This window comes from Myripristis murdjan, chromosome 8, assembly GCF_902150065.1.
Source record: "Myripristis murdjan chromosome 8, fMyrMur1.1, whole genome shotgun sequence".
NCBI lineage: Eukaryota > Metazoa > Chordata > Actinopteri > Holocentriformes > Holocentridae > Myripristis > Myripristis murdjan.
Genome location: NC_043987.1, coordinates 12,184,234 through 12,198,540, shown reverse-complemented (window position 1 = coordinate 12,198,540; position 14,307 = coordinate 12,184,234). Strand labels below are relative to the sequence as shown.

At 40.9% G+C, this 14,307-nt stretch overlaps 1 protein-coding gene across 2 annotated transcripts; it reads left to right on the top strand.

The window, feature by feature from the left end:
• The first annotated feature begins 19 nt into the window (after positions 1 to 19).
• On the top strand, positions 20 to 11,798 carry mcoln1b (mucolipin TRP cation channel 1b). Of its 2 annotated transcripts, XM_030057228.1 has the most exons (14): positions 20 to 264; positions 753 to 997; positions 1,183 to 1,344; positions 1,748 to 1,904; positions 2,473 to 2,554; positions 2,659 to 2,755; positions 3,076 to 3,175; positions 3,404 to 3,510; positions 6,182 to 6,331; positions 6,485 to 6,586; positions 6,775 to 6,897; positions 8,081 to 8,287; positions 9,504 to 9,634; positions 10,005 to 11,798. In XM_030057228.1, coding segments are annotated over exons 1-14 (1,707 nt in total). In that variant the 5' UTR covers positions 20 to 221; the 3' UTR covers positions 10,006 to 11,798. The 2 variants fall into 2 exon arrangements, with proteins under 2 accessions (XP_029913088.1, XP_029913087.1); XM_030057227.1 differs by lacking the exon at positions 10,005 to 11,798 and having other exon boundaries at positions 9,504 to 9,638.
• The last annotated feature ends 2,509 nt before the right edge of the window (positions 11,799 to 14,307 follow it).

Sequence of the window (14,307 nt, the reverse complement as noted above, 5' to 3'; positions counted from 1 at the left end):
CAAGGTGTCACGTGACCATGTAGGAAGCGAGCTGTGTTGTTTGTCATCTGTTCTGCTTCAGTGAGCTTCGTTTGCCAGCGATTTCATCCAGAAGCGGACAGTATTTTGTTTCTTTGTTTCTTTGTTTGTTTTAATACGATTTAAATGATCACTTAACATCCGTACCGATCCCCTCGACGATGTCCTTTTTATAATTCTTGTCTGATCTTCAAAGCGTCGCCATGGCATCTTCAAATTACAAATGCATCCAAGACAGCGCCACAGGTTTGTTCACATCGGCCATCCCAGTTTCTCCAGGCAGATTCATTAATTTGTACCTGTGGTGATTTTTTTTTCAAGTGATCCGTGATGAATGCAGCTAGATCATTTATTATTATAATTACCTCATGCTCAGGCTGAGATCAGGCAGGCCCACTTGAAGATGATGCGCGACAGATATTTATTTATAAGAGGATCATATCGATAATGTCAAAACAAGCTGTGATTTACGTTGCGTATCGCTTCTAATGGAACAACAAAAGAAAGGCTTTATCATCATAGCTACACTGCTCTCCTACTTGCATCCCATTACACTGAACAGGTGCATCAAGGCCTTTTTATATCATGAATAATTTACAGCCTTATGGAACAAACACAGGTCAAAGTAAATGCAATTATCATTCTGTCCACTTCCAAGAAATGCTGATCATGAATTAGCTGCATTTCTCCTCTAAAATAAACGGGTTTCTTTCTGTTTGTGATACATTTGACAGAGAAAGACCGGCTGTTCTCATCTGTGACCAGCTACGGGTCCCAGGACCTTCTTGGAGGTGGAAACCCCCGTCCCACTGGCCTGGTGGGCTCTGAGCTCCGCCAGCAGCAGGAGGAAGAGGAGGAGGCCCTGAGGAGGAAGCTCAAGTACTTCTTCATGAGCCCTTGTGACAAGTACCATGCCAAGGGCCGCAAGCCTTTCAAACTTGGCCTGCAGCTGCTCAAAATCATCATTGTAACAGTGCAGGTGCTTTTTCTTTGATTTGCACCATACACAGATTCCATTTGTCATCTTAAAATCCAGAATTAACCCATCTGTTGAACACTTCAGACAAAAATGATGCAGTTTCCCTCTCTTACCGTATTATATTTAACACACTGCAACTGCCTGTCTGTTGAACCTCATTTCTTTCTCTGACTTTCCTCTCGTAGCTGGTGCTGTTTGGCCTTAGCAACCAGATGGTTGTAACATTCAAAGAGGAAAACACAGCGTCATTCAAACACCTTTTCCTGAAGGATTACCAGGACGACACTCCACAGGCCATCCACACCCAGAGCGAACTCTACAGCCACATCTATTATGCCGTAGAGCAGGTAGCTCAGCAAACTGCGGGATACCTCATTTGTTTCCATCAGTCCAGCTAAAAGCATCTCAGTTTCAAAGTAGGCCTGAACAATACTGTAAAATAATGATGTTGCAGTTATTTTAACATTTATGTGGTATGATTCACAATTTTAGTGGAAAGCATAATTTTTGATGTGATTTTTTATTTTATTTTATTTTATTTTTTGCTGGAGTCTGTATCAAACTCATGTTTTCGTACATGTGGAGGACATGATTTGTAGGCCATGGCACTGAATGCTGTTTCTGCTGCTTTTCTACCCAGCAAAGGAAATGTAAAGCACCATTACATGCAACTGGTCCTTTCTCCTATCAATATTGCATCTATTTGAGCTTTAATTCTCCCTCTCCTCCTCTGTCTCTGTCTGTGTTCAGTACTTGGCTCTTCCGCAGACCTCGCTGGGACGGTACGCGTATGTTTTGGGGGTCGGGGTGAACGGAAGCGCTCTCTCCCTCTGCCAGAGGTACTACTGGAAGGGCAGCATCGATCCTGTCAACGACACTTTTGACATTGATCCCCGTGTTGTCACCGGTAAGATGGCCTCAATCTTTCATATTTCCTCCCTGCATTCCACTTATGTGTCCATTAAATTTGTCCCCGGGTATAAAACATTATAACTGTCAACCTAATTTTTTTTTTTCTTTACCCAGTGCCACTGTTCTTTTTAGCCCTTGAGGAAATGACTGTGTCAGTGAGTCACTGTGCTGCTGCCCCATATATGTCATGAGGCGCCCTGCAACTGTGCCCTACTTATTTAAAGCTTGAAATATTTTCCTATCACCAAAGTTTTTTTTTTTTTTTTTTTTATATACATGTGTGGAAATAGATTACATCGTTTGCCTTGGGAAAAGAGTTGGTTGCATACACCTGCGGATTTTGCATTGAAGGTTTTTGGCTTTGCGAGATTTTTATCAAGGACAGATAAAAATGAGTGGTAACCTTCACAACAGCTGTGGTTGCATTTTAGTGCTTTGAGGAAGTATACAATTTTTGTGCATTTTTCACGAATTGTGGAAAAAAAAAGAAGCATCTGAAGAGTTTGGAAAAGTTCCCGCACATGATGTTGGTTCCTCTAAAGTTATTTTCAAATCTCTTCCAGATTGCATTGGATTGGACCCGCTGCCCTATGGTTCCTCTTCAGAAAACACTGACTATAAGAACTTCACTCTCAAGTTTCACAAGTGAGATATTATTATAGTCTTTATGGTTATTTTTATAGCACCAAAAATAATAGTAATTAATGTCTTTGTCTTGACTCAGTCGCTCTCTCTCTCTCTCTCTCCAGGTTGATCAATGTAACCATTGATTTCCAGCTGAAGGCTATCAACATCCAGACCATCATAAACAATGAGATCCCTGACTGCTACACCTTCGCAATCACGGTGAACAATCATTTCAACTCTGTAAATTTTTAGCTACATCATGCTTTGCATCCTCTCTGTTGATTGTTGCGCAGATAACGAGGTGAAGAGGAGGTGTGTTACTCTGATATGCAACAGAGCGCAGATAGAAATCTGTTCTGTGATACAACTAAGCTCAAGTTTGTCTAATTTCGGCCACACTTGATCACAACTGTAAAATTCTCATTTCTCAAGTTGTAATGTTATTGAGATGAATGTTTTGAGCAGAGGGAGCCTGACTGTGCAGAAACGTCCACGGCCAGAGGCTGTGTGTTTACTCTGCCTCTCTCATCTGCAATCAGATCGTCATGGATAACAAGGCCCACAGCGGCAGAGTTAAAATCAGTCTGCAGAACCAGGCCTCTATAAAGGAGTGTAAAGACCCCAACGTGTCTGGACATGGTGAGCGATGACGAAGAGCTGCATTTTTTTTTTTTTTTTTTTACAAAGATTGATACCATGCATCTAATAGCTTTTGCATTTTGTACCCAGATTTTGCTCTGTCAAGTGCTCTCTCTCTCTCTCCCTGTTAACATCTTCTGTTTTATCTGCAATAACGGCACTTATTCCATCTGTAACTTTCTTGCTTGCCTTTTATCTCCCCTCCCTCACTCCCTCTTCCTCTCTCAGCGGAGAGCTATGCACGGGAGTTCTTTGATGTGCTGGTGGCATTTGTCTGTCTGCTTTCCCTGCTGCTGTGTGGGCGCTCCATCCTCAGAGGTGTGCTCCTGCAACATGTAAGAAACGAGATAAACACATTTCACTGGGATTCATACCTTCTCTCACGTATGATAAGCTACAGAGAACTTGTTAGCTGTCTGTGGCGAGGCGTCAGTCTCGGCTCGACCGTCAGTGGGGCTGGCTGATGTCTGAAACTTCATTTTGATACAGTACCAATACTTTCTTAAATGGGACTTTTCAGTACCTTAATGTGCTCAGTGAAAGCATTTTTTTTATATTGCAAAACATATTTTTTCATCCTTAGTGCCTTTTGATATTCTAAATATAGTCAGACCATGCTCAATATTTTCTTGATTAAAATGCTCAGAAATAGTTAAAAAATTTGCCATTGCATCCTAAGAATCCAATACTTCTAGGTTTTTGATGTGCTTTTAAGCCTTAAATTCAGTTCTTATTAGTAGGTAACATGCTCAACCCTGCCTCTCAGTGGTTTGATCAGAATAGGTTTGGAAAGAGAATGTCATTTAGTGATATAAATTTATTTAATTAACAGTCTGAATGTTTCATAAGTGTAAAAATATGCAGAAATGTGAGAAACGCCACATGGAGAAGTAATAAAAGTAGCTTTGAAGTAATAACCTCACAAAAACCACTACACAGGAGAGTCGTGAAAGATTGAATGCCAATTAGCCGAATTTACCGTATCAGGTATAAAAGTGGACTCGCAGTCACCACATTCATACGGTTATGTTTTCAAAGCAAAATTAAGAAACTAACTGAGTTCCAGAGAGATTTGATGCCGGAATCGCAGGTGAGAAAATATGCCACACCTGATAAACTGTCATCTAATAGCTTTTTCAAGTCAGATAGACTCTAAACAGGATGCTGAATGCCAAAAGCCACAGCCTCAAACATTAGTTAATTAGTTTTTGGCATTATAAAGCTGTTGTCTGTGGGGAAACTGCTGGATAACTTTCATCCAAGACCAACACCAGGGTTGGGTCAGATTACTTTGAAATGTAGTCAGTTACTGAATACAAATTACATGGCAATTTTCACTTTGGGTTACAAAAAAACAAACCAAAAAAACAGTATAATCTCAAGTCAAGTCAAGTTTATTTCATCCATTAAAATGGAAATTACAGCGCTTATACCCACCGTCATGCCCCCACAAGACCTCAGTTTAAAAGTAAATACTGTGTGCGGGCCTATGGTTACAGGCCTAGTTAATACATTAACATCAAATTCGCACACACAAAAGAAAAAAAGAAGATCATAAATTAACATTAAGTACTCTCATAAAACTAAAGAAGTTCTCCAAATGTACGTTTAAAGTGCTTGTTGTGCTGCCTAACCGCTTGAGATATAAAAGAAAGAGCATACCGCTTAGTGCGTGTCGCTGGTGGCCTTAACCGGCCACTATCCATAACCTTGCTGCTCAAGCAAGCCATAATCTGTATATCTTTGGGTTACTTAAGAATCAAACACTGAATATATTGCACCTTATACTAAACAAATGAATGCAGCCACAAACATTTGACTTCCACAAACATCTCAAAACAATGCAAATAAAATGCATTTTTTCAGCAGTTAGATTACAGGTGTACTGTTTATATCCAACATGTGGGATGCTGTGTCGTTTGTGTAAGTTTTTGTTGCTGCTGTTTTTAAAGGCCACATGGTGGACTTTGCAGTGCAAGGGGAGCACTCATTCAAAATATTTGTCTTCCATATTCAATGTGAATAAAAAGGAATAAACTCCATCATCCATAAATCATCATATAAATAACAAAACCAAATATTGACATAACTTAATGTGATATACAGTCATTTAGAACTGGTCAAATCAAATTACCTTTACAAAAGCACACTGGCATCAACATCTACAGGTGCACTTTGTTGTGTCTTTAAGTTGTTGTTGTTGATGTTTTTTAATCAAAGGCGTGGAGAAGAGCACTAAGTCAAAATGCTTGGAATCAAATCATTGTAATAATAATTATAATAATTAATAATCTTCAAGTAACCATCGACAGTGTAACTATAACCTAATTGCACATTTATTTTCAAATGTAATCTTGGCTGATTATGGTTATTTATTTTGTGTCATCACTACCCAACCCTGAGCAACAGACAAAAACACATAACCTGGTATAAGGAGCATGAAACCTACCAGCCTTCTGGTGTGAGTCACTAAGTGCAATCATGTCTCTTGTAATGGAATATGAGGTCATTTTACAGGATCAGTCGCTCCCTAAGGTGTAAACAGTGTTCTCTCATGATATACTAATACTCTGAAATGACAACACACACTGATAGAGCGGTTTTATGAAGACTAACATGAAGTCAAACACCTTGCACAGCCTCCCAAATCACCAGATATGTTACCGTGAAAACCTGTAGGAAGTTTAGAGTCCGACTCTAAAGTAGATCACCACCTCCTGTTTACATGCTGTGAGGTGTTTCCATTATTATGTCCGCTCCCTGTGAATAGTTTTGAATATTTGAACTACTCCTGGATGTGTCTAGTTTATCTTTACCAGACGAGACAAACCATACTGTTCCTCATGGTTTTTTCAATTATCCAAAATGAGGATCACTTTTTTTCCCCACTGTAATCTGGTGTGTTTTTATCTCATGTTTTGGCACCAACATGAGAACTTGATAGAAAAAAGAGCTTGTCTCATTGGTCATCTCACAAAATACTGATCACCTCTGTTTCCCCTCCAGGAGTATGTGCAGTTCTTCAAACACAGGCTTGGCCGGCGTGTGAGCTGGGGCGACCGGATGGAGTTCATCAATGGTTGGTACATCCTGCTCATCATCAGCGACATGTTCACCATCGTCGGCAGCTTCATTAAGATTGGCATCGAGTCCAAGGTAATGTGGTGCAAATGTTAGCGAGCTTGCTGCCTCTCAGGATCCCTGGATAAGCAATAAACTTGCACTGTTTTGTAATAACAATCCATAAATAGTCTAACCGCAAAGTTTCTGTGAGTTAATATATATATATTTTTTTTATCGATCATGTAGAATTTGTCATCATATGATGTGTGTGGCATCCTGCTGGGAACTTCCACTCTGCTGGTGTGGGTGGGAGTCATTCGCTACCTCAGCTTCTTCCAGAAATACAATGTGAGCAAAAAATGCACACACACATGCCACACAAAGTTCAAACTGGCAGCTTTTTTTTCCCCAGTTTTTGTTATAATTTTAGTTTGTCTTTGCTTTGTAGTTTTGCATTGCTGGTCACCTCATTTCTTTTCCTTTGGTCTGAAAATAGACATGAGTGTTTTTTTTTTTTCTTTTGTGTCGTTTCACAGATCCTGATTGTAACTCTAAGAGCTGCCTTTCCCAATGTTATTCGCTTCTGCTGTTGTGCAGCGGCCATTTATATGGGTTACTGCTTCTGTGGATGGATTGTACTAGGGCCCTATCATACCAAGGTACACGCAAACACACACTCACACACACACACACACACATAACGTGACTAATGAGTTACCGGGTTCTATGCAGTGTCTCGGACTGAGAATGAGCAGGAATGAGTCATTCTTGTCTTAAAGGCCGTAAGTGCATTTCGAAATAGCCTAATTTTCATAAAATGCCCTCCAGCCTGTCATTTTTGCAGCTATGTATAATTAATGAGAAGAAAATTGGCATTTATTAAATATGAAATGTTAAAATATCCCTTTGGTATGCTCTGTACTCTCATTTACTGTTCATTGCAATATTACATTTGTGTCCTGTGTGGGGCGAGCAGCCATCACAGCAGTACCTGGTTACTATCTTGTTTTTTGGTAGATGTATACCAGTGGTTCTCAAGGTGGGGTCCAGGGACCCTTTGAGGGGGTTCCAGGGGCTCCCCAGAAAAATGCGGAATATTTTAATTTCGCTATTATTTCATTGACTAGAAGTTATCCCAATGAAATAATGTATGAGAATGATTATTGTGTTCTTAGGCTTAGGCTTAGGCACTCTTCACTGTTTACCAGCCAGTCTACTGTGCAGACAGTTATAGGATAACAAAATCTTATCAGATCGGGCTCTGATGACACCTCATCGTATCAAATACGGGTCTGCAGCCTGATGTGTATCAATTTGGGGGTCCTTGACACCAAAAAGCTAGAGAACCACTGCTGCAGACTGTGTTGAAGCTTCACAAAGACATTATAGAGCAAATTATAACCACATTTCCAAATTTCAGACTTAGGAAAATACCATCTATTTTAACAGACACAATAAAAAAAAAAAAAAGTAGCGTGCATTAAAAGTTTCAAATGTGCACAGTTTCTGTAATTTTCTTCAATTAGAAGCCTTTAAACAGCAAATTACACTGCACAGGGGCTTTTGGAATACATGCTTCCCACATCTGTTGAATGTAATTTCCTCATTCAAAAATTACATTATATCTGAAAAACCAATCCCAGACAACCTGGGATCGGTTTCAAAAGAGTTATTTAATTTAAAGGTGCGTGTCCTTGTTTTGAGTTTAAAGGGTCCATAATTCAATGCAGTTTCACATAGTGCACCTTGACAATGAATTCAGTTAATGCTCAAACAGCATTAAACAAATTGATTTTGTGGCGTTGTTCCTCTGGTCACCACTCGTCCTGGCCTTGTGTGCAGTTTCGTTCCCTGTCCACGGTGTCCGAGTGCCTGTTCTCCCTCATCAATGGGGACGACATGTTTGTAACATTCGCTGAGATGGAGCAGAGCGGCACACTGGTGTGGGTCTTCAGCCAGGTCTACCTGTACACCTTCATCTCCCTCTTCATCTACATGGTGCTGTCCCTCTTCATCGCACTCATCACAGGAGCCTACGACACCATCATGGTACGCCATTTGGTTTCCCTAGTTTTTTTTTCTTCTAGTTCCTGTTGTTTGGGAAGAGTTTGAAATGGAACTGTGCTCCTGGAGCTGACAAGGGGTGGAAGATCTGAGATGACAAAAATTATTTCAAGGGAATACTCCAACATTTTGGACAAAATACGCTTTTTCCAACTTACCCAGACTGAGACAAGCTTAGCATAAAGACTTGAAGTATATGGAAGTGATTAGCCTGGCTCTGTCAAAGTGAAAAAATAAACCCCACTGCAACCCCGCAGCTGTCCTATTTACACAGCGTATCATGTTTGAAAAATATATGACTTGGAATTTAAAAAAAACAAAAAAAAAACAAGAGTTGTTACAGAACAAGTAATTTGTGCCAGAACTTCCTCTATCTTCAGCGGTGCATGGATCACTGCAATAGCGGAAGGATAAATGAGTTCAGTGGTTACATTTCCACCATCCAACTTCTCCTGTTTGTTTTTTTTGTTTTGTTTTTTTTTGCTTTTTTTTATTCCAAGATGTGTATTTCAAATACACATGATACACTGCAGCAGCTTTGGAGCTGCTGTAAGGTTTGGTTTTTCACTTTGACAAAGCCACGCTAATGACGCCCATAGACTTCAAGTCTTTATACTAAGCCAACATGAAATGGTATCCACAGGAACCGAACCACTGGACGTACAGAGGTGACAATGGTATCAAACATTTTGTCTCAGTCTGGCTAAGTTAGAAAACGGGTTTGTCCTTTACCTGAGGCAAAGCAAGTGAAGCAAAGGAAAGTATAAAATGAGACTCATGAGTGATGTTTGCAAGTTTGAAATGCAACCAAGGGCCAACAGATTCTACTTTTGCATGAAAACTGAAATGTGATTAACAGAAATTGAATAAGATAAGATAAGGTATGCCTTTATTGATCCCACATCGGGGAAAATCTAATGATAATGATAATAAGCTAGATTAAATAAGAAAAAGGAAAAAAAAAGAATTATGACCATTATAGCAGGATTGCTGATACATTTAGGGTCTGTGTTGTAATGTTCTAGCTTGTCTGATAAAGTCATTTGATTATACACATGCGCCTTGACTTGTGTGAGAAGTGCTGGCTGCATAGTTTTCAAATTACACAAAATGATGAAAAATTATAATTAATTAGGGAAGGGCATTTGGGAGGTAACTTCACTGACAGCCACATGAAAGCTTGTGCCTCTCCTCCCTGCAGGCCCAAACACAGGAGCAGATCCGAGTCACAGACCTGCACGCCTTCATCGCAGAGTGCACCGACACGCCCAGCTCGGGGAAGTTTCGCGGCCCAGAGGGCTCGTCCTGCTCCTTCTTCTGTTGTTGTGACTGGTGAGGAGGACGAACAGTGAATGAGGGAGTGGCAGCAGTATGTGTGTGTGTGTACGTGTGTGTACAGGACTGCATTTGCTCAGTATTTGTGTGTGTATGCATGTACATCTGGGACTCTTTATATTCAAATATCTGCGTGCATGTGTGTGGATGTGCGCCTCTGTGCATTCACATGTGCATCTGCTATTATGTAGGGCAGTTCTGTGCGCGCGCACGTGTGTGTGTGTGCATTCTTGCATATCGCCATCCACCACAGGGAGTCTGTGTGTGTCAGTCATTTGATGCTCTTTTCTTTGAAGAGCCACATTTCCATTCCAGTGACAGTGGATTGTAATTGTGCTCTTTTTTTCTCTACCCCCTCCTCCCCCAGATGCCCAAGTGAGACGATAATGCCTTGAGGATGAACTGACTGACCTTGGACCTCACTGTCCACCGTTGCCAAGGTTACAAGTTTGCATTTTAATTTGTGCTGCAATGGTAGAACATACTGTACAGCCACAAGCCCCATTACCTGCTTCAGCTTTTGTACTGTATGAATAATTTATTGTCTTCATCTGAAATGCCGGTTTGTTAGGGTTTTTGATGACTAGGCTCATAATGCTTGTACACAATCTGCTAAACACTTTTCATTGTGTTTGTGTACTGGGTGTAAAGTCCACTAACTCTTGTAAATGGATTAGAATTTGCACTTGAATGGTCCACTATGTACAGGATTTTATTATTGGTATTGTTTTTTATTATTTCTTTCTATATTGGGCATTAGGATTGGGTCCACATGACTACCTAGGTGAGTTTTGTACCTCTTGATACATCCTCTGAGTCTCCATCCCAGCGGTAGAATAGACATACAGCAAGCCAGACGGACCGACTGAAATGGAGTGATCATTAAGTGCTGTATATATGCATTAGCTTCTGCAGCATTTTCAAGGGAGGCAGTTCCTCCATTTCCATCTCATTTTTCACTCCTCATCCCTTTGTTCGTACTCTCCTTTGGGTGGAAGGAGATGATGACTGTATATAAGGAAGGACGAGCCTTGCAGCCAACCAGTTAGTCATCAATATGTATGAACCGCCTCTGCTGTAAAGAGCCAGGTGACCCTGCACACTAATGCACCGCGAGACAGAGCCTTTTTGCTCTGGGTTTTTAAGTGCACCGTACAAGGTCGCAAAATGATGCTATGGAAAATTAGAATTCCAACAATGTCAGTAACTGTGTTTACGCAGGTATGTCATGAATAATTTTTGCCAGCCGCGCTGTGTGCCAGGCTAAATCGGCAGCTGTGGCGCTTGTGCTCGTGTTTTATAGAATGTGTCAGACATTGACACTGTCAGTACGGTGACATTGAAGCCATGTGTGAAAGGGTAACCGCTCATTTATTTTATCTGTGACTGACGGAGAGCGTCTCTGCAAAAACCAGCATATGATCCAGTTCTTTATCTGCTGTCTTTTAAGGGACTGAATGGGCATTTGTTATCACTTTTAATAGAGAAACCTGTTTGCAGTGGTAATGTCATTCCAGTGTGGAGCTAGAGAGGGCATGAAGGTCACAGTTTCAAACAAAAGGGATTTTCACTCGTCACTTTTAGCGGTACTAAAGGGAACAAACAGAAATTAAATGTTTCCCTGTCATGCACTGTTATTTTATTGTGTTTTTGTTTGTTTGTTTGTTTTGTTTTATTTTTTGTAACATATTTTGTTTTCCCATGACTTGATTACTTGAATGGACTAATATTGTTTGGAAACTTGACCGAACAAATATGCGGTTTTTAATGAATGTTTACTTACACATAACACGCACTTAATGAAGACTAATATGAGGAACACACAGCTGCAAGTGATGTAAAATGTCTCACATGGGAGCCATAGAGCACAATGGAGCAGAGCCGTGTACATAGCATAATGCATCTGTTAGTGTTCTCCTGACACTCCCGGGAAAGGTTATTTAATGCTCATTTGATTTGGTTGCCTTGTCAATTATTTTATTACGATGTTTTGTCACTTGTTTTACCTCAGCCAGCGAAGCTGTTAGGAAGTCTCTTCGTTTTTATTTCTGAAGCACTTGGAACAGCTTTTTACCCGTATGTGTATCAGATGTTTTCTGTGGAGATGTTGCCTTCTGAATGCAAGTCCATCTCAGCAAAATAAACTGGAAAGACATTCAAACTGTGTCAAGGTTGCTGAGCAGGGTGAACCAGGGTAAACCAACTGAGCAGAGTTATTTTTAATATCTCTTGTTGAGATCCATGATGTCCAGGGCTTTTTTTTTTTTAAATCTCTGCCTCAGAACAGACACTTCATGTATGCAGTTTTGATGGTGACTTGCTCATACTCTCAAAGGGATACAAACATGTATTATAAAAACACTAAAATTTCAAATTTAGGTGACATCGAAATGTTGCATCTGTGCTTTACCTTTCATAAACAACAGTCTTTTTGGCTATGAACAGCCCAGTTTAGGATTTTTTAGATCAGTGCTTCCTGCCTTAAATCGTAGAATTTTCTGTTACTACATTAAGTAAGTATTATAAAAAAAATGTAATTGTAGTGATACCTATTTTGCGGAAAACACATTCAGAAGGACATTACTGTTTGTTCTTCGCTTGTACCATGACCAGGAGCATAGCATGGTTAAGATATTTGAGGGAGCATGCATTTGCACAACACACCTTACCATGCTGCCGATTGATAGAGAATATAATATCGATAATTTGATGATTTTACTTTCAGATACCAGAAGAAGGTAAAAACATGTTGAAGGTGGAGGATTACCAGTTGTGCAATTTGAATAATTATGATTAATTAAAGAATAATGCATGCTTTATGCTGACGAGCCTGGCTGCACTAATGTGTTGCAGCGGTTTTTCACCACTAGAGGGAGGGAGCAGGCTCTGTGGACAGCCACCTGCCAGCCAGTCATAGGAAATCAATACAATCTAAGAGCAATAAAGAGGACAGGAAACTGAATTACAGGCTCTTTGGGGAGAGGAGGAGGGGTGAGACATAAAGAAAGGGAGTGGTTTGTTGCCTGCTTATAAGATAAACAATAGAAAAAATGCATGGAATAATGCTTATACAATATAAGTGAGGCACTCAACTTCTGAATCCATCATTATCACGTCCTACCATACATCTCAAAACACAAAATAAGTGGAAGCAGCGAGAGATATGAGCCAAAGCAAATGCAGATAATTGAAGACGCAAAACATAAATGGATGAGAATGAGGGAGAGTAAAATATCAAAGTAGATATGTGTACACTCAGTGCTCTTAGTGTGGTAGAGTGGTACAAAGAACTGCTGTCCAATATCCTTAGCTCTAGCATGCATTATTTAGGTTAGGATGCCGCCAGGGCTGAGCAGAGGCACTTACAGTCAGCCATCAGACTGACAGGAACTGGCTGGCCTGCTCTGGTCATCATCAGGTTTCAGGGCAAAGCCAATTAAAGAGTCCCGTAGGGACAACACGGGACAGTGGCTTTCAAATCCTGTTCCTCAGGCACAGACTACTTCTGGTTTTCTGTCATACCGGATAGCTAATTGCATTCACCTGGCATCCCAGGCGGAAATCAGTCCCTGATTAGATGGCTAGAATGAAAACCAGCAGGGCTCTGGGTCCTGAGGACGAGGATTAACAGCCACTAATGCAGAGAGTGTGGCTTCCTCTTTGTACTTGTGTTGCTTAAAGATCAGATTCTGAACAAGAGTAGATATGTGTATACTCTGTGTCTACGTAATGTGCAAATGTTAGGGTCACACACTGTGTATGAACACACATATCATGAGTATCTATTGATAAGATTCAGTCTCATCACATACAACCTCCAGGATTTACAGCGGTCAACCAGACTTCACAGGGACATTTAATTTCAACATAAGAAAGAAGTTTAAAACTAAAATAATTGCTGGTCATCAGGCAGGTTTTTATGTGCTGCCTGTGCATTCTGCTTCACATTTTGCCCACTGGTGTGTGTGATAGTATGCAGCATGTTAATGATGTGCTTTGCTGGCACGTTGTGCTCTTTAGGGACTCCATGCTGTGCGCAGAGAGCAGCAGCAGCTGCAGCGGCGTGTGCTAACCTGTATGAGCCTGTTATTCATACACACTCCCATTGCAGTGTAGTGACACTTGTGTTATGAGAGTGTGAAGCGATATGCATGCTAATCACCCACATGCATTGAATTCTGAAGGTACTTGTGTGGAGAGGGAAATATGATTTGTGGACATCTGTACAAAAGATGGCGACTATGTCTGATGTGATGGGTGTGTCTCCCTGCCTTCTCTCTTTGTGTGGCTGACAGGGGAATCAGACTTGTATACAGTCTGTGTATCTGTGTGTGTATGCATGAATGTGTGAAACACAATGTGTTCATGTGTGTATCTGTTGCCGAATAAATATTAATGTGTTTGTCAAAGGTAGAAGCCCCCTATCTAGAGGCCAGGTTGAGGGGCTTGACTGTGCGCCAGCCCCTTTGTGCTGTGCTGCCCCAGCTGGACTGTAGGCCGGGGGGAAAAAACAATGAGATAAATAACACGGGAACTGTACGGCGGGTACACTGCCCTGCCTCTTCCTGTCTCCGCTGCCGCACACCACCGCCTGTGTGAAAAAACCTTCCTCTCTTTGTTGTGCCTGGTTGACCATGCCAATACGTCCATCAGCGTCAAGCCGGCAGGGA